The sequence below is a fragment of the Mytilus galloprovincialis genome, chromosome 6, assembly GCF_965363235.1.
Source record: "Mytilus galloprovincialis chromosome 6, xbMytGall1.hap1.1, whole genome shotgun sequence".
Classification (NCBI taxonomy): domain Eukaryota; kingdom Metazoa; phylum Mollusca; class Bivalvia; order Mytilida; family Mytilidae; genus Mytilus; species Mytilus galloprovincialis.
The window spans coordinates 74866140-74893837 of record NC_134843.1 but is presented as its reverse complement, the minus strand read 5'-3'; the positions used below and the strand labels follow the sequence as shown (position 1 = coordinate 74893837).

Below are 27698 nucleotides of genomic sequence, written 5' to 3'. Positions count from 1 at the left end.
TATTTTGTCTCTATCTGTGAAAATGTGTCAAGCTAAGGTTACTTGCATACGGAAAATATTTCTGCGAATTGCTTCCTGGAAGCAAGCAATTAAACAAAAGTACACTTCCTCTAAATGTGGAAAAATTAAAGAATTTTCTTCAGAAAAAGTATATGTACATAAGTTTTATAATGTAAACTATCCATTTCGTTATAAGAAACATTTGCATCAATTTTTTTTTTAATTTCCGGTTTCATATTACTTTAAACTGTATGCATTACACGCAACACACACAATGACATATGGAATCTGTGCAAAGTACCGTTTATTTAGCAGACAAACAAAGCAAGTAAAAATAACATTCAGTATATTTTAATAGGAAATTCAAGCGACAAAAATTGGACTGCTCTTCTGGTAGGTAACTTAAATAACTGAACATATAATTATGAATACTAGTGCATCTTTTTAACATCATGTATTCACAAAATTGAGAATGGTTTCAAAATGTTTATGTTGCAGCGTCCCTCGTTACAGTGGTGACTAATTGAGAAAGCGCATTAGAGTTGTCTACAATTGGGTCGATAATACTTCTCATATACTGAGCGTCCCTTGGAATATGATCAACTCAGTTGTTCGCATTTTGAACATGCTTTTGAAACTTTTGAAGCTTCAAACTGATTTCGGCACATTTGACCTTTTATTTAGGACCCCACATTTATATAAGTATTGATATATCCTCGGCTTTCAATATGTTGGGTTGGAGTGTTTCTGTTGAGAATAAATCCAGTAAATAGCTTCGGACGCGCCAAATTTATTTAATAATATTCTCTATTTTTAAGAATCGATCCTGGAATTAAAACAAACAAACAATGGGTTTCAAGTTTCAATGCCATTATTTACTTGGTAGTTTACTCTAATTCATAATACCTATGCACTGGCCGTCTATTTCTTCATGATTGTTACAACAGAATAAAATTATATCACCAGTTCTGTAAAACATAAGATATTGTTAATACAAGCATTAAGATATTGTTAATACAAGCATTAAGATATTGATATCTTCATAATTTCCGTCCTAAGTTTATAAAAAATAATTGTTATCATAAATACACCACGCAGTAAGTCGATTGAGGTAGATCCGGTGTTCACAGGTAACCAAGTCGTTTTATTAAACAGTTTCAACCAATAAAATATTCTTTAGCTATCAATACTTACATGATGTGGAATATAATATCAATTTACCCCAACACCACAGTTTTTATTCGCTATCGATAATTCAAGGTTTTCAATTCAGTATCACAAGAGGATACATTGTAATCAATGGTGAACAGAGGGACGAAAGATACCAAAGGGACAGTCAAACTCATAAATCGAAAATAAACTGACAACGCCATGGCTAAAAATGAAAACAAACAGACAAACAATAGTACACATGACACCACATAGAAAACTAAAGAATAAACAACACGAAACCCATCAAAAACTAGGGGTGATCTCAAGTGCTGCGGAAGAGTAAGCAGATCCTGCTCCACATGTGACACCCGTCGTGTTGTTAATGTGATAACAAATCCGGTAATTTTTAAAATAGAAAACAAAACGGCCTATTTTTTGCAAAACAATAAACAAATAAATCCAAATATGACACATAGTAACCAACTTCAGCCACTGATTAAAAGACTTGACTCAAGACAGATATATAAATAGTTATCATAGGTACCAGGATAATATTTTAATAATAAATATAAAGAATGTGGTGTTGTTAAATATCTTTTATGAGTGTTCACTTCTCCACTTAACCTGTGGCGGCGATGTTATATCACAACATACATTAGTTCCTGATGCATGATTATTCTTTTATTATTTATTGTTTTTAGCTTTTAACTAGCGTTTAGTAGCAAATGCAAGTCCATTGAAATGGTACTTTCGTGTTCATTTGACCTGTTGGTACAATTTGTTATGCGTTTTTGTCATTTAATGTTTACTTATTTTTGTTATATCTCGTCTCACTATTTTTTATACATACCACCTTTACTAAGTGATTAGAATGACGATTAATGTCCCCCTTTGTTCTCGTTCTATGAACAGCAATTTTAATTTTATTTCCGTACTCCATGTACTCATTAAAACAAAATAATTTTCATTTACCTGTATACGTTTTTTAAAGGGGCACTATCTGCGAAATACCAAATAAAATAATTCTGATTTTTTTTGTTCAATCATTTATGGAAGTGAAATAATAATTCGCTTTTAGTACTAGTTAAATTTTGTTCAGAATTAGCAAAGAAACATCAGGACCCCGGTTAAGGCCAATTCGCGTTTTCGCGTTTTCGACCTTCATATTTTATAGGTCGAAAATATGAAGGGCGGAAACGCGAAAACGCGAAATGGCCTTAACCGGCCACTATAATGGGGTCTTGATGTTTCTGTGCTTACTTTGAACAAAATTTAACCATACTGGCTGCTAAAAGCGAATTATTATTTCACTGCCATTACTTGAAATACTTGAATCACAATGCACGAATTCTATTTTACAATGCATATATTCTTCCTTATTTTGATTACTGTTGTTAAGTATGGGGAAACTGTAACAATTTTTAGTTGACAGTTTACTAAAATTGCAAAAAAGGGCATCTAGAATTATTTTAAACAAACACGATATTCGTAAACCATCTATTGGACTATTTAAGGAATCTGGAATTATTCCTGTTACTAAGAGAATACTTTACCACAAATCATTATTAATGTATAAATCAAAACACCAAATTGCACCAAAATATTTATCTTATTGTGCCTACAAGTAATAAGCAATCGTACAATACTCGACTTTCATCATCGGATAATTTTATTGTCCCTAAATTAAATACAGAATTATACAAATCAAGTTTTTCTTATAGTGGTCCAAAAGTTTTGAATTCACTGTCCAGTGAAATAGAAAAATAAAAAAGTATATCTGCATTCAAAAACTCTTACAAGTCATTATATTTTTAAAAGTGTTAAATTTATAAGTTACGCCACAATGTATACCATAGGTGTTTTTGTTGTTATATTACTTTATATACGTCTATTATTTACATGTGTGTAATACATGTAGTAGATTAATTATGTTTTATTCATATTGTTAACATTGTATGTAGAGAACCTTATTGGAAATTGGTTTAATCCAAATGAGTCACTCTCTTAAAATAAAGATATTATTATTATTATTATTATTATTATTATTTATTATTATTATTATTATTATTATTATTATTATTATTATTATTATTATTATTATTATTATTATTATTATTATTATTATTTTACCCCATTGAGTCCGTATTCATGTGAACTTCAATTTAACCTCTTAGCTAATGATGTATTACGCATGATTGGTGTGTGCTCGATTATTAAATGAAAAAATGTCAATATTGATATTGAAACAAATGTAAATTGTTTGATTGTCTGATTCGGTCCACACAACAATCATTCTTTTACAGGTAAAACCGAAAATTAACTTATTTTTTCTAACCTTAAACATGAAATCAATTAGATATAGAAAAAAATCCTTTGCACGAGGACTTATTTGTTAACATTTATTTATGTTTATCTTTTTATCGTGTTATGTGACCGTCGCTAGTTTTCGGTCTCATCTCGATAGTTTATTAGATGGCGTCAAGATTAAAATACATAAGAAATTCTGATTATATTATTTAGTATATGTACTGTTTATGTAAGACTCAATATAAGTTAAATATATGTTAGAATGATTATTTCAATCGGATTCACACTGTTTTTTCTGTGATGTTGTTTACTTGCATTTCATGTAAACTCGTTGACCATTTGAAAAAAAACTGATTCTATTTCACATCGTAATAAATTGAGAATGGAAATGGGGAATGTATCAAAGAGACAACAACCCGACCATAGAGCTCTATGACTGTTTATGTAATGCACTCTATGATTGTTTTTTAATAGGAACTGACGTTGATTTTGTTTCCGATAAATACATACATAACAATAATATGTACTTCTAGAAACGTTTGTAGCCCTGAATTATGTCGATACCAGGAACTTATATTTTTATTCCACATGGTCATTGTTTTTCTCAGACGTTTTATGCTGTCTTTGCATTTAGATCGTTGGGTGTGTATTGTTTGACACATAAGTCTTGGGGAACATAATTTAGTTGTAGTATGCTTTGTTCTAGCTTTCGTTACCTACCAGTATTGGGACTCTTAGATCAGGAAGTTGTGTTTTTGTTTGTTTTGATGTTTACTTAGATGTCAATTAGATTAGTCAAACTATTTGAATCTTGTTCTATAGCCGTATTTGGCACAACTTTTTTGAATTTTGGGTCCTCAATGCTCTTCAACTTTATATAATTGGTTGGTTTTTTTTTTAACCATTTTGATCTGAGCGTCACTTATGAGTCTTGTGTAGACGAAATGGGCGCCTGGCGAATCAAATTATAAGCCAAGTACTTTTGATAACTTTCTATAGATTCGTCTTATATATATAAGGTGTGGTATGATTGCATATGAGACAACTCTCCTACTAAGTCACAATTTGTAAAATTAAAGCGTTATAGGTCAAAGGACGGTCTTCAATAAGGAGCATTGACTCGCCCCGAACAGAAAGATATAAAGGGCTACAAAAATGACAAGTGTAAAACCATTTGAACAGGAAAACAAACGGTCTTATCTATGTAAATAAACAGCTGCGACATGAGGGGATGATACGCCCATCACGTTTTAAAAAACTTCCTAATGCCATATCAGAAATTTATATAAAAAAAAACTAATGAGAGGTTATATTAATAAATATAAATCAGGTACCAAATTTAATGAAAACTGCTCAAAGCACTTAAAAGATACCGGTATTGTCTGTAATCTGGAAAATCACCCCTTTTTATGAATAAAATCTCATAACTTTGAAACGTATATTTTAAAATATATAAAAATGGGAAGGGAACTAACAACAATATATATAAGTTTCAGGAGAACTGCTGAATGCATTTTTGAGATATTGTCTGAAAACTGGAAAAAAAAACAATTTTCTTAATGAAAAAAATCCCTGAACTCGGAAGCGTAAAATCTGAAATTTATAAAAATTGAAAGGGAGATACACCAATAGGTATAAACAATTCACCAAAGTTTAATAAAATCTGCTGAAAACGTTTTTGAGTTATTGTCTGAAAACTGGAAAATCCCCCTTTTCTTCGTGAATACAATCCCTGAACTTGGAAACGTAAAATTTGAAATTTATAAAAATTGAAAAGGAGCTTACATCAATAGATATAAACAAGTAACCAAAGTTTGATCAAATCTGCTGAAAACGTTTTTGTGTTATGTCCGAAACTGGAACGCCCCTTTTAATTAATAAAACCCTCTAACTCGAAAAAGTAAAATCGAAAATTTATGAAAATCGAAAAGGAACTTATGTCAATAGATATGAACAATTCACCAAAGTTGCTTGCAAATCGGAAAAAAGTTTTTTGAGTTAATTTCCGACATGTTGACAAAATCATATTCACCGATATGACTCAAATTCTCATATTTGATTTACAACATATTAATTAGTGAGAATGGTCAACAGTACATCACCTTCCGAAAAAAAAGATTAATTAATGATAATTCAAAACGCATAATTCCATATCCTGAATAAGGTTTAACATGTATTTGCATGTTAGGTGACACTTCATATTGAAAACAGTACAAAAATGTTCTACCTCTCTGATTAGCCCTTATTACTGAACAAAACTTATTCAATTTTAACACACAACCAGTGAGACATCATAGACTATGGTTGGTTTTTAACAATGTTCCTATTATATGTGCTAGGCACATTCAATTGAAAACGTAATAACAGTACGCCTTCTGTGCTCACAATAAGCGTTTCTGTTCTTTGTTGTAGAATTGTAAATAATACCTTGACTTATTGCGACAGTTATACTCTATTCCAATGACTGCCTTGAGAATAAATATTGTAATTGTCCAACAATAAAAATATTTCCAAGTTTCCATTTTATAGTATTTTGTGATGCAGTGCTCTATAACTCAATCAGGGAAATAATTTGACTATAACTTTTCAAAGCACAGTTTCCGTTTTCAACGATTAATTTCCTATTATTTTGTAACATATGTGAATTAATATAATATTTTGCTTAATCATAAGTAATATACAGTTATTTAACAGTATCTATGTAAACCTTTTTGGCAAATTATTATCGAGGGGAACAATAAACTTGCTATTGGATGTATACTTATTGATATTTATTCATGGTAACACATGATTTATTTGTTACACCCAATTTACAATAACATTGAAAAATCTCGCTACTAGCCTTGTTTGTAGTCTGCTCGACTGTCTTCTTTACTACTTGGTTGTCTATTAGTGTTCTTTGTACCCCCAAATAATTCTTTAGACATTTATTTAGTAACGCTTCGAAAACCATATAATTAGTAAATTTGGCCGTATAAACTTTTCAATGAGTTCATAAGTCATTATTATATTATAAATAGCCTCTGAATAAATTTTATTGTATCTAACTGGTTTGGACATAATAGTATTCACCTTATGTCAGATTTATAAATAAGCAATCATACGTAGTTCTTTTTCCCAATTATACTTTCAATGATCTTCAATAGACCTATGTACCATCGCCCTTCCCATAAAAACATACATTTCAGAAAAGAATCACATGTACAAATCAAATTTAATTTAATTAAGGTTGATATGGTGAATCTTTATGACGGTGTCCAACAATAAACAAGGGTATTTTCAGCGAATCTACTGTAGTGAAAGTTCATAACAACAGCGTCCCCGAGACGTAGGCAATAGTTTCCAAATCAATCTAATTCATGTAAAGCACCAGAAAAAAAGTCAACGAGATGAAATCCATTTAAGAATGTCTACCTAAAGTATAAAAATAATTAATTCCAAATGGCCCATGAAGGCGGTTTACCGTATGAGTGGCATTGGAAGCATAGTTGTGTAACTCTATAGTCTTTTCCCCTATTGTTGAATGTTTGTCATGAAAATTCCATACCGATGAAAAGAATATGTTAGTCCATTTTGGACGTCTATATACTAGTATCTTTATGCCAATGTCATATATAAAATAATGTGAAATTAACGTAGTAGCATAATTTATATAGTTTATTATCTACCCGTACACGTTCGTCGTTTGTCATTGTCGTCCTTTTTTACATAGTGCAGTATGTAGTATGTTTCACGGATCAGAATAATCGATGTCCTTTTAATTATGGTATAGTTATCAAATGTACCAGGATTATAATCTAATACGCCAGACGCGCGTTTCGTCTACATAAGACTCATCAGTGACGCTCAGATCAAAATAGTTATAAAGCCAATCAAGTACAAAGTTGAAGAGCATTGATGACCCAAAATTCAAAAAAGTTGTGCCAAATACGGCTTAGGTAATTTATTCCTGGGATAAGAAAATCGTTAGTTTTTCGAAAAATTCAAAGTTTTGTAACAGGAAATTTATAAAAATGACCATACATGTATAACTGATATTCGTGTCAACACCCAAGTGCTGACTACTGGGCTGGTGATACCCTCGGAGACGAAACGAAACTTATATATTTCAATTTGTTGCATTGGTTCTTTGAAAGACGTACAAAAATAAAGAGAAATGGTATGATTGCCAATGAGAAAATTAAGGGGACAACCAGTTGCTATTTTTAGGAGAAGGTGGAGATTTTTCTGAGGGAAATACATTTTCAACTTTGTACGGTTTTGACGTGCAAATGTTACTTTTTACTTTTTTACTCCGTTATTCACTGCATTGTGTTGGGTAAAACAAACATTTTCATTCGGTTTGGGCGAGGTTATTTATTTTTAAGTCCTAACCATAAATGATAGTTAGTAATCCGTCAACCTATAAAAATTTAGTTACGAGAAAGAAAAGAAGAAAAGTAAATTAAATAATAATAACACAATTTACAAAATTAATATACATAGTGTAATTTTTATGAATAAACTTATGGCTATCCTAGACCATCATAAGACACCTCTCGTGTAGTCCTAGCTTTATGACTGACCAATGTAAAGAGATGTCATAAGTAAGGACCGATTTGTGAAACCCACTTGGGACTTGGATGTGGCATAAGACCATCCTAAGAAACGTCTTAGTCCTAAGACAGCTTTGTGAAACTGGGCCCAGATACCTTGTAGTCAGTTATAAAGGGCCTGACACAACAAACAAAATGTGAAACATTTCAAACGGAAAAATCAACGCGAAACAAACTTGCCCTCAAGAGTTGCATGTGATCCATTAGTAAACAACATTACGCAACAAAGAGTAATCAAGTAATCGATGAGATTTATACACCAAACAAACTAATTTCCCGGTATTCGAAGTATACTAAATAAATTTCTAAAGAATTCATTAGGGTACAAAGGACAAAAATAGACAATCAAGTAGTAGAGAAGACAGTCGAGCAGACTACAAACAATGCTAGTAGTCCGATTTGTCAAGGCCATTGTAAATTGGGTGTAATTGTAATGGATTGATTGCGAAAAGCTGTGAATTATAGTAACTGCTATTATTTTCCGTAATTGCATTGTGCATTCGTGTCATTCAGATGAGTAAAGCTCTTTTCAATTGATCTTTTCGTCACGTAGAGATATATTTCTAGAATACTGACTACTTACTATTCATTCTACAGTTAAAGATGGGCTTCAAAAATATTGTGATGGGATATATTCTACCAGTGGTGTTAACCAGATGTGGATTCTCAAAAATTCGAAAGATCTACTGCTTAATCTTCGATCACAATCTTTGCAATTTTGCAGCAACATAAAGACTTTTGATTTTTCCACCCTTTACACTACTATTCCCCATGCTCAGTTGAAAGATCGACTCCACCATCTCATTAAACAGAGCTATTTCTATAAAAATGGGAATTGTAGATACAAATTTCTTGTTTTGGGTTACAATAATTCATATTTTTTGAAGAACCACGCTGAAACTACCAAAAAATATACTGATTTTTTTATCGACAATATATTTGTTGAGTTTGGAGGATATATACTTCAACAGACAATCGGTATTCCAATGGGTACTAATTGTGCACCCCTACTAGCCGATTTGTTTTTGTACTCGTATGAAGTAGAATTAATTCAAACCCTTCTGAAAGACAAACAGAAAAAGCACATTGCGAAATTCTTTAATTTCACTTTCCGATATATTGATGATGTTCTTTCACTGAATTACCCATATTTCAGCCAATACTTGCATATCATATATCCTATTGAACTTGAAATTAAGGATACTACTGATACCAGAAGGACAGCTTCATACCTTGATCTTTTCCTCAATATTGACACAGATGGACGACTTCACACGAAAATCTATGATTAACGGGACGATTTCAACTTCCCAACTATCAATTTCGCATTTCTAAGCAGTAACATACCCTCTGCCCCTTCGTATGGTGTTTACATATCTCAATTAATACGTTATTCTCGTGCATGTTCACACTATACGTACTTCATATACAGGAGTGTGCTCCTAACGCAGAAACTGCTCGAACAAAGTTATGAGGAGGACAGATTAAAAATAAGACTCCCTAAATTTTTCGGACACCATCACGAATTGGTTGATCCATACGATGTATCTTTGTCCAAACAAACTTTTGACATGTTTACCACGTGTTAGATTGTGGTTTGTCATTACGTCGTCTGATCTTTTTATTACCGAACGTGACTTATTCCCGAATTTGACTGTTTTGCTGAGTGTGAATTCGTATTGCTTTTTAAAAGACGTGGCACGGTACTTTTCCATCCCAAATTAATTTGTTGGGTTTTGATGTTGTGTTTGTTGTTGTCATCGGATTTTGTCAAATGTCTTAACGTTTGTAGTTGTAAATCGTATTGTTTTCTGTTGTATTCGTGCATGTGTTGTGTTGGGGATAACTACTCATTCCAGTTCATTTGGTAGATTTAATTTTGGATCAACGAAATTTACACGGTTTATTTGGTTTGCAGTTTGATCATAAGAAACACCCACAAAGCTACATAATACAATTAATTATCTAATTACTACTACAATTAAATCTTAATCAGTAGTTAATTTTCACTGTTATTAATATAAGTTAGATAAGTCATACATATTAAATCTAATCTTGAATTTCATCCAAATTCTTTCCTAATTTTCGGAACACGTTTTAGAAATTTAAATGTGACGTCACTTTGACCGTTGAATTGACTATGGCTAACAGGGCTGTGATTTTGTAATGTATTCGTTTTAATTCTATAGCTAGTCACCACTTCAGTTTAATCATGTATATCTATTATATAGTCATTTTGCAAAACTATGTATATTCTTGATAATAATGATGTTTTTGTCCCAGGCGGATAACCCTACCCTCACACCTTTTTGGAACTTTTGGTCCTCGGCGATCTTCAACTTTGTAGTTGTTATGGCTTTCAAACTTTTTACATCTGAACATAGTTTTGTGTGGACGTAGCGCGCGTCTGGCGTATAAAAATATTTTTAACCTGTTACCTTTTGATGGCTATTATTCGTTTATTTCTCTGCCTTATATTTTCTCCCATTTATCTGTTTATTTATTGTAACCCTGTCATGTAAAGTTGTCATTTTTAATGTTATAATTAACACTGCCATTAAAACGGGAGGTTTGGCATAACACAAAATCAGGTTCAATCCACAATTTGTTCATAAAATGCCCTGTACCAAGTCAGGAAAATGGCCATTGTTACATTATAGTTCGTTTCTGTGTGTGTTACATTTCGGTGTTGTGTCGTAGCTCTCTTATATTTGATACGTTTCCCTCAGTTTTAGTTTGTAACCCGGATTTGTTTTTTCTCTATCGATTTATGAATTTTGAACAGCGGTATACTACTGATGCCTTTATTTAGTAGCTGTTTTACCAATGTTCCTGTCAACGAGATAAGTTGTGTGCTAAGATTGTTTCTAATCCTGACAAACTCTACACATGACTGAGTCTGTAATGCAGTGGTCATTAATTGTTGCTTGTAAATCTGATTCTTGTTTCTTTTTGTTAGTATAAATTAGTTCTCTGATTACTCTTTTGATTTGGTTTTCAATTTATCATGCCGGGGCCGAAGATTTTTCCAACGATCTGAATTGTCCCTACAGTCGGTGAGAACTAAAATCAAACAAAAATACGGAACTCCGAGGAAAATTCAAAACGGAAAGTCCCTATTCAAATGGCAAAATCAAATGGTAAAACACAGCGAAGTGATTGAAGGCTATTGTAATAATGGCAATCTCTTCTGTGTCTCCAAGTGTATTAAACAGAAAATTAAATTCTAAATTGTTTCTTTTGACTAATTAAGACTATCGCGATACAGTTTCTTTCTTTCTCTTTCCTTTGGTTTTCATGTTCGCGTTCGTCTCTTTTCCTCGCAGCTTCTCTTGTTTATTTTTTGTCATTGTGTTGTTCGGCTCGCCTTGATTTTTCATATATATTATCTTGCATTCACTCCTGTATGTCTGAATTTATTACCTCAAAACTTTATAAGATTGTTTGGATTGAGATTTAGAAACTCCTTTTTGATTTATAAATTTCCGATTATTCTAGAGTTACGGACTTTAATCGTATGAATTTCGGCAATAATTTACATATCGCCCACTAACTCCAGTATGCCTTAATTGATTCCCTTCAATCTTAACATGATAGATTGGATTGATAATAGGAAGCTCCATTTTAATTTATCTAATTTTCTGTTTTCCGTTCCCAAGTAACGGGAGTCTTATTGTCAGATTTAAGTAAAATTCTCACATGTTGTACCCTTAATTGAGTCTATTTGGATGTTTATGCTAAAACTTTACATAATTGTTGGTAAAAGGTGAACACAACACAGCGTTCGGTTGATAAAAATCTGTTCATAAACAAGAAGATCAAAGAAGCAAGATTATTTTGTTTCACATTCATTTAAATTTATTTTTTCCATTAATAATCCAAACTGTTCCGATTAAGTTCCATTAATACAATTATCCTCTAGAACTAGAAATTAAAAATACCCACCAAAAGGCATGGTGTTTTGTCTGATGATTGGTCAGTTTCTGTGTGTGTTGCGTTTCGGTGTTGTGTCGTTGTTCTCCTCTTATATTTAATGCGTTTCGCTCGGTTTTGGTTTGTTACCCCGATTTTGTTTTTTGTCCATGGATTTATGAGTTTTGAACAGCGGTATACTACTGTTGCCTTTATTTCTCTTCCTCCTTTTTAAGACTTATAACTCGAATTTGAAATAAGCGGTCATCTCAGTACCAAAATCTACGACAATCGTGACGAATTTAGTTTTGAAATCATCAGTTTCCTCCTCCTTAGAAGCAATATACCAACTTGACCCACATAAATTTCTCAACTCATTCGGTATTCAAGAACTTGCAGCTGCTACATACTTTCTTAAAGGTAACCAGTGTTGGGGAGAAAGTTGATGTACAGCGCTTATGTCGAAAAACGTCGTCCTTTTTCTGAAAAATTTCATCGGAAGGTACCATGACCTTGTTGATAAACATTCCGTATCAACGTAAAAACACCACAATGGTCTTGAAGTATATCTTCTAGGTACTCTTGTTGTTAATCATTATCTTAATAACGTATTATGTTGTTCTTTTTATTTGTTTTTGTAAGTTATTACTTTTCCTATTTATTAAATTTTTGAAATATCCATTTGACGTGGCTCGATACTTGTACATCTCCTTATTGTGTTATGGTAAATCTTTGTATTCTTGGCTTCAATTTTTGCTAATATTCTTTGTCGATATGCCTTTTTGTGTTTCTTTGTTGACACATTTGTTTGGTTTTCTTAAGTGATTAAGAGTTTAACACACTGTTGACTGATCATGTATTCCTAGTTTGACACTTTTACGTATTACGTCTGTTTGTTTTGTTCACACATTGTTGTAAATATAATGCATTGTCATACAAGTGAGAGGTTACGCTAGCTATAAACCCATGTTAAGTCTAACATTTTAAGTATAAAGACATGTCTGTGTCAAGTTAGGGATATTACAGGTGTTATCCATTTGATTGGAACGTTTGAGCTTTTGATTTTGATGAGCTTTTTTTTCGTTCCTGCTGTTGGGGTTAACATAAACAAACAGCTAGATTACATTTGATACCGTCTTTATAGTTACACCGTTTAGATCACCTCTTGTTGTGTATATACCTATTGCCCTTCTGCTATCCATGCCACTCAATGACAATCAATTCAATGCAGTTAAGTTGTGAGAAGGAGCATCATTGTTCAAATAAGGCCTCAGCTCAGAAAATAGTGGAATTAACTTTTGGAGTGTCAAAAACTCGTTGGAAGTACTTGATAAATGGCATGCATATATAGGTAATTTTGAATCTGTTCAAAGTTTTGATTTTTCTACCCTATATACCACATTGCCTCACATTCTCATTAAGAAAAATTCACACACCTAATTAGATATGTAATTTCAACCGTTTGAAGGAACAGAATTAGATTGAAATTAGTTTCTTCTAGTTGTCTACCCATATACCGTTATTTGTAATCCAGCGCTTCATGGAATATAACCATTCAGCACGACAGAACCGACAAGATTAGACGGGTTTCACAGTTATTTAATGTTTAAATTTCAGTAGTATTTATAAATTACTGACTATATTTTGTCGACATGAAATCATGTATCATAATGTGCAATTAAAATCAGCACATGGCACTGTCCTGGGTATTCAATTTGAACTTTTGTTTGGTTTATATTAGTCTTATGTATATAGAGTTGGGTAGTCTATGGGCGTTAGTAATTGCAGAAGAAGGGCATTTAAAATGTCAGAATGCGAATACATATGTTCAAACTCTTTTAGGTAATTTTTTAGTAGCAATAAACAAAAGAACTATGTCAATTGGATATGCTTTGATACTATTATATCTGCCCTTGAATTTTTACTAGATAACATTTTTGTTCGCTTTGGAGATTCCGTATAACGTCAGGTTATCGGAATTCCAACGGGGACTTACTGTGCACCACTTATTGCGGTTCTGTTTTTGTATTGCTATGAGTTACAATTTATGACTTAAATCAGCAAAGAACCAACGAAACAACATCTGATACAAAAATTTAATAATACTTTGAGACATTTGGATGATATATTGGCTCTCAATAATGACGACTCCAGTATGTATATTAATATTTATCATATTCTTAGCATTGATATGATTGCTTTTGCATATGTGTAATGAGCGGAAGTACACAAGCCATAATTTCCCACCCAAGCTGACAACCCATATCAGGTGCATCTCGTGCACACAACCCGTAATAGTGCCTCTCGTGCAAGTAACTTCCGGTGTTTCCGGTATCGGTTGTTTCCTTTTCCATTGTGACGTCAGAAATTTTTTATGACGACGTCAACATTTACGGGAACTTTTGTGGGGGTAGATTAGTACTTGTTAATAAATGCTATTGACAATTATGAATCATTTTATAGTACAACAAACATGGAGTAATAATGATCATAAAACTCTTCAATGTTTCAAAATGCCTCTATAGGAAATGTTACCATAAATATATATGAAGGTAGTGATGCTGTTGTTGGACAATTACAGTATATTTGATTAATAATTTAACTTCTTTATAAAGGTTTTGACTGTTTTAGTTATTGCATTTGTTTATTTGCCTTACATAAAATTATTGTCGGAAGTATATGATAAAGCGATTAATACATGGCCTTTTCCATATCAGCCTGGGTATCATCCCTCGGCCCATATCAGCACCTCGACTCCGTCTCTATATCTCAACTTGTACGATTCGCTCGTTTATGTAACAACGTTTTAGATTTTAACGCGAGAAATTTATGTATTACTGAAAAATTATTACACCAGGGTTTTAGATATCACAAACTAGTCAAAACATTTACAAAATGTTATCATCGGTACAAGGACATCATTCATAGATATAGCTCAACATGCAGACAAATTATACGTTCAGGTATTTCACATCCAAACTTTTATGGTAATATTATTTATAAAGCACAAAAATGTCAGTATTCACCTCAGAAGCTAACAAAACCTTTAAATAGACTTAAGCTAGAATTAAGAAGGGATATAGCTACGATACTGTTGTCAGGTCATTAAAGATTGCATATTTGGATTCACTTGTAGGGTCTTTGCATCGGAACTAAAGACATTTATTTAAAAACCAGTTGTTGGCATGGCACGGGATATGTTTTTCTCATATACTTTATGGTGATATGATAATAAACCCCTAATGGGAGAGATTGTGCCTAATATTCATATGATGAAGACATGATAATCTTTCAAAACTCATTTTCTTTTGTTACTCTTCTGACATCGGAATCGGACTTCTCTTGAACTGAATTTTAATGTGCGTATTGTTATGCGTTTACTTTTCTTCATTGGCTAGAGGTATAGGGGGAGGGTTGAGGTCTCATAAACATGTTTAACCCCGCCGCATTTTGCGCCTGTCCCAAGTCAGGAGCCTCTGGCCTTTGTTAGTCTTGTATTATTTTTAATTTTAGATTCTTGTGTATAATTTGAAGTTTAGTATGACGTTAATTACCACTGAACTAGTATATATATTTGTTTAGGGGCTAGCTGAAGGACGGCTCCGGGTGCGGGAATTACTCGCTGCATTGAAGACCTATTGGTGTCTATTCAATGGTCGGGCTGTTGTCTCATGGACACATTCCCCATTTCCATTCTCAATTTTATCAAAATGATTTATCCAACTAAGTTTATTTTTATACCTTCTGCAGGTACAAAAAAATCTCTTCAAATTCAAAAATAGATTGTATATTCCTGAAATACAAAATGCATTAAGCTTTTATACATCTAGTAGATGCCAGGCCTAAAAACTTTCCAAACTGCACAGATTAGTCTGTAGATTTGAGGTTTATATTCAGCCATATTCGTACATTTTTTATAATGAACTTACCAGTAGACAATGATTTCATGCTCGTATATATATCAAGTTCTTATGAGATTAACGAAATCAGAGATCTATATTCTAATCAGATTGCTCCTCTTTTTGTAGATAATCTATAACTTCCTATGCTAAATAATTCATATAAGTGTGCAAAATGGAGTGATTAACCTGTTTCTAATTGTTATTTTGATTTCATTTATACGGTATCAGAAAACCTCCCCCTTTTTCACCGTTTGCAGTCTTTGTACAATGTTTTGTGCTTTTAAATTCACTAAAAGAAAAATGAATAGTTACCCAGATAATCGTTTATACAACATCTTCTATCAAAAGACGAAAAAAAACATTTTGAGAGTGCAACTTATAAATGTTAATATATTAAAACCCATCTCTAGAGATACATTGTATCGAATCTTATGTTTTGTAAATTCAAATACGTCAAGATCTCTGTTATTTGACAGCTGAATGAAAATTGTAAATGTGCACCCTACAACAACAAATGTCAATCTCGAACCAGATTTGGAAACTTAAATATCAAATAAGTCCAAAATATTCAAACTATAATAGTTGTAATTATTTAGATTTTCGAATTCATTATGCCATAAACGCATGTATGTAAGGGCGGCCAGCTGTCTAAACGTGGCTCTACGGTTTTCTTGAAATTCATGGCTACTGTAGACAACGACGACATCAATATACTAGTTCTACTCCTGTCAATGATATCAATACAGCCGTCAAATTCGTTGACTAGACACCCTACGAAAAGATATAAATAGATAGCTAACTCGTACAATCGAATTTATCTAGGTCTGTTTAATTTCATATTATAGGTTATAAATATGTGTTAATCATCGTTTGTACATGTATAAGAATAAGTTTTTGTGGATCGAATCAGTCAATCAAATGATTTATCTTTGTTTCATTTCAATAATGACATTCTTTTTCTTTTAATAATTGACACACACAGTTCGTGCGTAATCCATCTCTAACTAAGGGTTTAAATTGCATGTCACATGAATACAGATTCAATGAAGTCGAATTATTTGCTTGCTAGAAACTTGAAGAGAATACATTATTGTATTGACTTAGAATTGAACAAAGTAGATATCATGGTATTTCTCTACAAAACAGAATATGTCTCCGGTGTATATCAAATGAAATTAATGATGATTTTTTTATTATTATTATTTTCATGTACATCATCTATAATTAAAAAAAGACTGCATGTACTCTATGATCAATTAATTGTGTCCTAACTTTAACCAAAAAATAATCTGGCTACTTCATGTAAAACATATTGCTTTAATATCTGTTTGTGACTAAAGGCAAAATATAGTTCTGGCTAATCTGCATTAATGATCAATAATAATATTGTACCTTCTTGTATTTATTTTATCATTGACAATCAGAATTATTCCAATATATATCATAGTCAAGTGCTTTTCTATTTGGTACTATGAAAACTTGGTATGTCATTTAACATCGTTCCTTTGTGCCTCTTGCAGTCGGGTCATCTTACAATATGTATCAACTCTTCTGCACAGGCACGAAAATGGCATACAAGGTTTGAGGATCTGCACATAATATCATAACCAATTTAACTGTTTTACATTTATGTACAGCATGTGGGTCTATCTCCCACCTTGTCATACAGCACAGTCAATTGGTGGCTAAGGAACTTTTAATCCTGGTATTTATGATGAGTTTATTTATATATTGAAGTGTATCTGAGAAGGGGGAAATAACTTAAATAAACTAATTATTGTCGTTTCTTTTCTGTTATTGTCTTATCAATGACTTATATTGTACTATGCTCCTTGTGAGCTGATTTAAGGGAAATAAACATCTTCTTCTATTTGTACTATATCTATAAGTGCCTAACAAGATTTTGTGAGGTAGACGAAATTGACTTTAAAACGATCGTATTGACTTTTGATGTGCAGAAATAGGCAGATCGGACATATTTTGACTTTAGTTACTTACTTCTTAAGTTTGGGATTAATTGTAATCAACATATTCCAATGAGACTGAAAAATGCTTTTTTTATTATGATAAATAATAATTTTACCTGCCGTAGTCGTGCGTAAAATATATTTCGGTATTTCTCTTACGAAAACGACTTGCTTAATGGAACAAAACGTATTATTTGTAAACTTTCTCTTTACTCTTCACAATAGACTTTTAAAAAATCAGGGGCGGATCCAGGATTTTGTAAAGGGGGGGCGAAGATTATAAATGTCGCCGAGCGAAGCGAGGCGAAAAATTTTTGGGACCTTTTTTCGCCTAAAAACATAAAATAAGTGTAATATGCACAATTTAAACGGTTCCTGGCTTGGGGCATGTATATTTTATAGTTGCTGTATTAAAAGTGTAAGGGTTGGACATTTTTTTATGGACATGGACATTCGATGAAATTTACAATACGACCAACACGAGTTAAAAAAGACAAACAAGCGAAAAATTTTTGGGACCTTTTTTCGGCTAAAAACATAAAATAAGTGTAATATGCACAATTTAAACGGTTCCTGGCTTGGGGCATGTATATTTTATAGTTGCTGTATTAAAAGTGTAAGGGTTGGACATTTTTTTATGGACATGGACATTCGATGAAATTTACAATACGACCAACACGAGTTAAAAAAGACAAACAAGCGAAAAATTTTTGGGACCTTTTTTCGGCTAAAAACATAAAATAAGTGTAATATGCACAATTTAAACGGTTCCTGGCTTGGGGCATGTATATTTTATAGTTGCTGTATTAAAAGTGTAAGGGTTGGACATTTTTTTATGGACATGGACATTCGATGAAATTTACAATACGACCAACACGAGTTAAAAAAGACAAACAAGCGAAAAATTTTTGGGACCTTTTTTCGGCTAAAAACATAAAATAAGTGTAATATGCACAATTTAAACGGTTCCTGGCTTGGGGCATGTATATTTTATAGTTGCTGTATTAAAAGTGTAAGGGTTGGACATTTATTTATGGACATGGACATTCGATGAAATTTACAATACGACCAACACGAGTTAAAAAAGACAAACAAGCGAAAAATTTTTGGGACCTTTTTTCGGCTAAAAACATAAAATAAGTGTAATATGCACAATTTAAACGGTTCCTGGCTTGGGGCATGTATATTTTATAGTTGCTGTATTAAAAGTGTAAGGGTTGGACATTTTTTTATGGACATGGACATTCGATGAAATTTACAATACGACCAACACGAGTTAAAAAAGACAAACAAGCAGTTTTTATCAAAATGTTTGATTGATATATGTTTCACCCAACATAACTTAGAGAACGGAAGTGAGGGGTTCCAAATCCCCCAAAGATTACGAAAGTGTCTGAAATGACAACGAATTTAGACTGATGGTCGACAAATGGAGACATAAAGGTCACACCCAGTAGGCAGGTTACAAAGTATTCAATATATATAAGTCCGGCGAAACAGACATTCAAGTCAGACACGCAAACCCCGGCCCCAAAAAAACTACGCCCGTTTTTTTCATCATGTTCATTTCATGCTAAATAATTTTGTTGGAAATTTTCGTTTTTAATAGCAAAAAACTGGACAAGACTATTGTTTTTAATCCAGATACGGTTCAGAATTTTTGTTTAAGGCAAGAATCAGAGTCAATTTTTCTCTCTCAAATATCTAAGACTGTCTCCTCAAATCAAATGGTTCGTACCTGAGACTTGAAATTCTTATAGAGCTTATACTAAAATTGAGAATGGAAATGGGGAATGTGTCAAAGAGACAACAACCCGACCACAAAAAAACAACAGCAGAAGGTCACGAACAGGTGTTCAATGTAGCGAGAAATTTCCGCACCTGGAGGCGTCCTTCAGCTGGTCCCTTAGGGAGCTACCATTTGATTTTTATGGGGGGGGGGGGGGGGCTAGGATGAAATTTGAAAAAAATAGGCAGGACAGGAGTTTTGAGTAAAAAAAAAAGGCAGGATGAGACACTTTGCAAAAAAAAAAGGCAGGATGACAATTTAGGTAAAAAAAGTCAGGATAAACTAATAAAAAAAAAGGCAGGACCGAATATAGTGAAAATTAAAAAGGCAGGACAGAGATTACAACTAAAAAAAAATGCAGGACAAAATTTTTCATCCTAGCCCCCCCATAAAAATTAAATGGTAGCTCCCTTAACAAATATAGTTCAGTGATAATGAACGCCATACTAATTTCCAAATTGTACACAAGAAACTAAAAATAAAATAATACAAGACTTACAAAGTCTAGAGGCTCCTGACTTGGAACAAGCGCAAAAATGAGGCGGGGTGACAGGGGTTCTTTATTCAATTTGTTATTTATAAAATAAGCTGGTGCATTTGGGGTTAAACATGTTTTCGTAGGTAAATAATATTGTGGAATTTCTTTTTCTTGAGGGTGCAATAGTCTATAGAGTATTTACTATTACTTTCTGTTTGGTGGAATAGTGAAATAGAAGTCAATACGTTCTTGCTCAATCCTGTGTTGCTTTGAAGGTTTCCTGATTGTCATGACATCCTCAGCCTAAGCAATGTTTATTACTGTAATTTTAATTTCAAAATGACCGTCGTGTGCCGTTTTTTCAACGCACTGGTCAACTCCACCATAGCAAATCACATGACTTTGGCAATCAGTAAATACCACCGAAAAATATCTTTATATTAAGTAAAGAATTGTCGTATAAAAATTAAATACTCGGGAAATGGCAAAGTTCACGAAGTCTAGTCTGATAAAATAATTTTACAAAAAAAAAAAAAAAAAAGTCCGAGCAAAGGGGGGGCGTACGCCCTCTACGCCCTCCCCTGAATCCGCCACTGAAAATAACCTTTCAACTGTATATTCCGAAAATTTTGTGAAAATTGAATAAGTGGCAATTCTTACCTTTCATACCTTAACTTTCATTGATAAAACATAATATTGACTCGTCCAGTATCCAGTTTGAAGGTCATTTTAGTTACCGTACACATTCATGCACGTTCTAATTAATCAATAGTCATATATGAAAAGCATAAACAAGTTTGAAGGTAAACTAATAACAACTTAATCCAATCAAATTGACTACGATTCAATAACAATGACCAGTCCACATCATAAAAATGTATAGGGGTAAACTGGGTAGGGAGAAAATGTCAGATATATTAAGTTCATTATTTTGCAATAACGAGTAAAAATTTGTTAACCAATAGATTTGTTATAATTTCATAAACTGTAAAACATGTCGTTATGTATTGGTATAGTTTTTGGATCTTTCATTAGCGTATTTAAGGCTGTAGAAAGTTTGGCCTTCAAAAGTCAACATAATCATTGACTTTATAAAGAAAATTCGCCTTTTTAAAACATTGAATGTTTCACAAATAATACGCGACAACAAAGCAAAATCATTTCTTAAAACACTGCAAAAAAAATAATTCTGATTGATGCAGTGGCATTGTCATAAATTGCACTGGAGTGAACAGTGGTACATCAAACGTCGAATTCCCTCGCACAATGTTATCACACACTATAAATTCTAATTTTTTCTATTTGTACTATAACTAAATTCTAACTTTATATAAAATACACTTCATTTTATATCAATTAATTAGACATTTCACTATTTAAATTTATGACATCCAAATTCTACGTTTATCGTGTTTATTACCCGAACCATATTAAGTAGGCTACATGTATTATGTATGTAACATGTACGCAAATTGTCATTTTAATATGGTTCGGAACATGTACATTTTAAATTTGGATGTATGCTAGCGTCAACTAGAATTCAAGTGGTCTCGACTGTTTTTACAGGTTTAAATGTTTTGAGTATTGATTAAAAATTGATTTCAAAAGTATATATATATATATATATATATATATATTTAAGTTTAATTGTTCAAGATAAGACATGTTTTTATGGTTACGGTAGGATTTTACTTCCGTACTTCAAAAGTATATTTTCAACTAAATTTAGGATAAAATAAGGTGAATATTATTAATAAGATCACGACAGGCAAAAGTTTGTAACTTATATAGATTGTTAAATTGTTTTCCTTACATATTTTTAAATTTTAAGGTCAACTTTCGATTTGACCAATAATTCTTTAATTGGGTCAAGCAATGTAAATAATAATGTAACTATGTATAAAATTATTACCTTTTGACAATACATTTTTTTTTTTATAAATTATCATGTGATTATGTAAAAAAGATGTAGTTATTTGTGTGAAAACTGAGCTGGAAAACAACTTTTAGTACTGTTATAACTATATATAATGTGGTTGCTTAGTCCTTTAGAAAGAAATTATTTTAGACTGTTAGGTGGAAATTCTGGACCTTTTAAATTTACTCTCATTGACAGATTTTCTTAAATTGAAAAGTCACTTTTACTTATATATATACATATCTATCATGAATAATTTATCAATGCATGTAATTGCATGTTAGACTGATTCCCTGTTCTTTATCTGTTCGGCTCTGAGATACCCTGTTGCAAGGGAGAGAACCTGTCAACCATTTGTTAAATGTAGGTCATCCAACAATTTTGAATTCCGAAAGTACTATGTCACACTGACTTAGCATAAAAGGGGATGATAACTTTCTAACAGATTTTTTTATTAAGCACAATTTCTTATTCAATAATAACAATAACAATATACTTTATTTGGAAACTCTCCGACACATATTTACATGTGTAACAGGAGGGAAAATACAGAGTCTATTTCTGATCAGCAATCATTTGATTTTCGGGTGGGGGGGGGGGGGGGGGTGATGGGGGGCTATGGATTGTTTTAGGTGTCAGAAACCAGTTATTTAACAATAAATCTTTAGAATTTCATGGATTTATGATTTGATTTTCTTGAAAATTCATTCAAGCTTATATACAAATAAAATGTATGGTTTCAAGGAACTAAGATGTGTGCGTGCTTATGTAAATATATATTTTGAATTTTTCAAAATTAGCATATAAGTCAATCGAAGATGTTGATTGTAATGTACCTTCAATAAACACATTTTTCATTAAAATTCATTCGTTTTGACCATGTTTGGAATAATAAAGGAACTATGTCAGAAGGAAAACTCATATCTGCCGTGAAAAAGATATTACAACAAAGATATGGAAATTATTTTTTCTCGTGTTTGTCAGGTGAAAAGCAAAACAAACTACGCACATACTACAAGTTAAAAAAGGAATATAAACCTGAGACTTATACACAGTTGAATATCTCAAAACAATATATTAGACAATTATGTAAATTAAGAATTTCTAACCACAATTTACACATTGAAAAAGGCAGATATAATAATACACCTTTGGATCAAAGAATATGTAAACATTGTATTGATAACAAAATTGAAGATGACTTTCATTTTATATGTGAATGCAACCTCTATTAAGACGAGAGGGAAACGTTTTATGATGACATTGTTAATATTATACCATGTTTTTGTTATTTAGATAATTTTGATAAATTTAAATATTTAATGAACTGTTCGGAGACTGATGTTCTCACCAGATTTCTTATATATATAGACAAATGTATTTTGATTAGACATTCATCAATGGGAATAATTGCATAATATTGAAGTGTGAGTTTTGTCTCTTGCTTTTTATAAGTGTAAAAATTGTTGGCTGTTATGTTTTATTGTTGTTTTGTTATGTATATGTGTTTATGTGTTTCAGCGATGATCCTTTTGTACTGGATTTTATACTGAATAAAATTAGTTAGTTAGTTAGTTAGTTATATAGAAAACCTTTAAATTTGGGTGTCTGTCCAGCATGGAGATTTTAAAATTTATAAATGCATTGCAAATAAGGCAAAAAACGTGATGCTCTGATTCCAATCCTCACCTGCAGAATCCTGCTAAAAGCCGACAAGAATTTTAGCCAAAATTCAAGAGAGAAAGGATATTCAGTGAATTAGAGCCTTGTCCGAACCTATCCTTACCATCAAAATTTCAAGATATTTTTGTTTACATAAAACTGAATTTCCCCCCACTTTGATTGGAGACCACATTTTGACATCTGATTGGACCTATATGTGAAGGAAATCCCCAACCTGTGTATGCAACTACTTACTTGTGTAGTACAATAGCCTAGAATTTACATTCATTTATTTTTTCAGTCCATATGATGCAATTATATACCTCAATACTTAACTATAACAACATTTCTGCGTGGGACACATGTGCTGGTACACCAAAACTGGTACCTGCCACCTTAGAAAAAAAGTTTGTTTCCAGTTTTTCGAGAAAAAAATAATATGTTTTTGACCCCTAGAAAAAAATAGATGTTTTTCGACTTTCCTCCACAGAACTTGGGGTTAATACATGTGTTTACTGTCTTGTGTTTTATTTATGGACTGTTGTCAAAAATTTTCCATTACAGCCGAAATTGGCAAAACAAGGTTTATAACAAACTACATAAATAAATGTGTTTGGTCTTACTTTCTAGATCAAATTCGTAATCTATAATGATCGTTTGTATCCAATATTTTTCAAACTTGTTGTTAATACGTTTTTAATGGTTTCTATTGCAGATACGTAGTTGTAGCCAGCCTTTGGACTACACCTAATGGAGGTGAAATTCATCAATTTGCAGGTAAGTTTCATACTTTTTATAGTAGTGTGTATCTCGCTATGAAGAGCATATATATAGGGGAATATTTGAGAAGAGAAACAAGAAGAAAAAAATAGTACTGATCGGGACACCATCTATTGATATAAGTAATAAGTAATAAGTGTGAATGTCCTATGACTTTAGTTTTATTGGCGTTTTAATATTGCAGGTTAAATCATTTGAATTATCTCAATTTTAAACGAACTTAAAGTTTTAAATGATAAGAGACGAAAAAGGAGAATGGTCCTCAGGAGTTTAGTGTAAAAAAACATTACGAGTACATCGGGTGTATTCCTTTTGTTCGATTGTCATATCTCAAAATGAGACTTTTCATCGAATTTGTACTTGCTATGGACACCATAACGACTGCCACATTGGAACCAAAATCTGTTAACCCATCCGGTGCACATCAGATCGCCCCGTTGTCATTTGCTCAAATGGTATTTTTAAACACATGAAAATTTAAATATATAGGTCACTATACGGCCTTTGTTATGAGGAAAAAACATGTACCGTATAGCCAGCCATAAAAAGCACCAAAATGAGAAATGCTGAACAATCCATCCAAATGAAAAAAAACTAGTATCGAAAATTGGCCCCCCTGGACAACTTTAACCCCCTCTATTTAATTTAAATCAAAGGATTGTAGAATGTCAAATGTACAATCGTTTTGGAGGTAGTTGTTCGATTTCCTTTGCACTCAAGGGTGACCAGGGAAGGGTATATATGTTGTGTACAAGTTGTAATGTTGTACAAATTATAGTTTGTACAGATATTTTGTACAAGTTATCAGTGTTTTATGAACTTCTCAACACAAATGGATGATTCAAGCACACAATCTTTTGTTTCGCATATTTCTGTCATATTTTCACAACTACATTATACAATCTAATACTGAGCATTGATACAAAAAAAAATTATAAGACCACAAAAAGACTTTTAATGGATATGAATATGGTATCAGGAGAAAAATAGAATTTGAATTTAAACCATTCAGGTGTCCTCATTTCTAGTTGGATGACAAGTAGAATAGCACTAAATGTTAGGTTGAAGTATATTAATTTGAATTTAAAACATTAAACTAGTACATTTTAGAAGATAAAACTGTATCACCTGGCGCAAGAAGGTATGTGTCAAAAAACTTATAACTTGTACAAAAACTCTGTACAAATTATAATTTGTACAAACTTACATCATGTAGATAACATATACATATGATCACTTTGATGGTCAGATTTTGGAGGTTAATATAAAAATAAAAGTCTGGTAACACGTGAAGAGATGTGCTTCGCTTTTTTGTACGTTTATAATATTTGGTAAAACTATTTGAGGATCTGTACGTGGCCTGTTGCAATGCTTAACCTCTGTTATCCTTATTCAATATACCCTCATGTGGCGGTTCAAACCCGCCCTCCACCTAGGTCGAATTTTTTTTTATCGGCCCAACGTATTGGTTTTTTTTTGATAATTTGTTTTCGGCCTCAACCTCCATGAAATATTTGCCACTTGACGTTTAGCAAACAACAATCAATTGATCAATCAATTTTTGATTCTAGAGGTGTCAAACTACTTCGGCTTAGCAAAAGTGTTCAATATCTTTTCCTTAATCATTTATTCATACCAAATATGTATCTGAGCATTTGTATAATATAAGTGTGTTAATTTGAAAAAAATATGATGATTTGAAAATGCAAATACTTTAAGTTTGATACTTGATGACAGGAGTAGTCCGATAAGGACCTATTTTAGTTCCAAATTTCAGGTTCATCTGATAAAAAAATGGACACTTTTTAAACACTTAAATGTCTACTTCAGTCGATTCAATGAGGCCGTGTTCACATTGACCTAAACTCTGTGTTGTGTTAGTGTAACTCACACATAAACTAAACATAATTGCGTTCCCATTGATAAAACTCAATGTTTACATGCAGTTTAAATCATGTTTTGTGTACATGCAGTCGATAGTCGATGTAGGCCTTGTGTAGGTTAAGTGTACACAAAACTAGGCATTCAGAACTTTAATTTTCCCATGTATATTCAAAAAAGAAACATTTTTTTTCATAAATTGATACTTACAACACTTATTAATAAAGTTCTTTACCGAAATATTTGTCTAAACTTGATATATGTATTTGTTATAAAAACACTTTACGTAGCCTTATTAACCCCTAATCAAGACCCATCCATCATCATTGCCGAACACATAATTCATTTGAAAAGGTCTTCTCGAATCGATTAGACGTACACACTGACAGAAATATTTGCCACTGGTCTGTATACTCAAACAACGATTCACTTATAAATGCATTACTGAAAAAAGGTGAGGTTAATTGTTTGTTTGTGTAGTACCTGAGACCCGTTAAAATACAATAAGAAATAAATAAAAAAAAAAAAAAACATTACCCCCTCCCTTTGCCAAATACTCCTTCGAGACAAAAAAGCATTTGAAACAAACAGAAAAGATAGAAATGTAGTGATCCTTAACATCGCAATTTTTTTTCTTCGTCTGTAAGCACGCTGATGCAGCCTACCTTTTTAATGCGTAATCGAGACATCTTTAAACTACTGCAAATCATCCAAAAAGACTTTCTTAAAGGAGCAACCACTTTACTTCCCAAAAAAAAGGGGGAGGGGGTGTTTCTGAGTCAGATTTTTTTCTCGCAAGAAAGTTTATAATTAGTTCTTTTTCGATGGTACCAACTCAATTTTTAACACTATAATGTATGGGGAAACTTTGGATTCAGAATATTTGTTCATTTTATAATCATCTGAATGGCCCGATTTAAAAAAAATACGAATTGTGGAAACCCCCCCCCCCCCTTTTTAAAAGTCAAATGGTCGTTTCCTCACTGCTAGAAAAGTTGTTCGAAAATTTGAATTCGGTTCTACGTAATGAACATTTAAATGACATATAGTTTACAAGTGTGAACAAATCTTATGTAAGGTAACTAAACAAGATGTATAGATGTGAACAAATTTAATGTGAAACTAGTGTACATTACATTAAACCAAATGTAAACATGTTTACTGTACACGGCGTTTGATGTGAACACGGCCTTAGTTTACGTGAAAGATTTTAACTGATTTAGTCATTAAAGACACTCATAGTCAAGCTTGAATATAAAAAATCCGTAAAATATGCCATCAAATGTCACTTTTCAGATGTTTTTTGTCAAAAATGAAAGTGGCCGCATCAGTGTTTACTCTCAACCTTTATGAAT

General features: G+C 32.2%; 2 protein-coding genes across 3 annotated transcripts in view; both read left to right on the top strand.

Moving 5' to 3' along the window:
- LOC143080324 (uncharacterized) overlaps positions 1-27698 on the top strand; it is a 213538-nt gene that overhangs the window by 59432 nt on the left and 126408 nt on the right. The gene's annotated exons all lie outside the window — the stretch shown is intronic.
- Positions 21761-27698, top strand: part of LOC143078312 (heat shock 70 kDa protein 12A-like) — a 67976-nt gene continuing 62038 nt past the window's right edge. The window contains exons 1-2 of the mRNA XM_076253207.1: positions 21761-21842; positions 24398-24459. Of these exons, the coding sequence (XP_076109322.1) occupies positions 24433-24459 (27 nt within the window). The 5' untranslated portion in view covers positions 21761-21842; positions 24398-24432. The remainder of the gene's footprint in view (positions 21843-24397; positions 24460-27698) is intronic.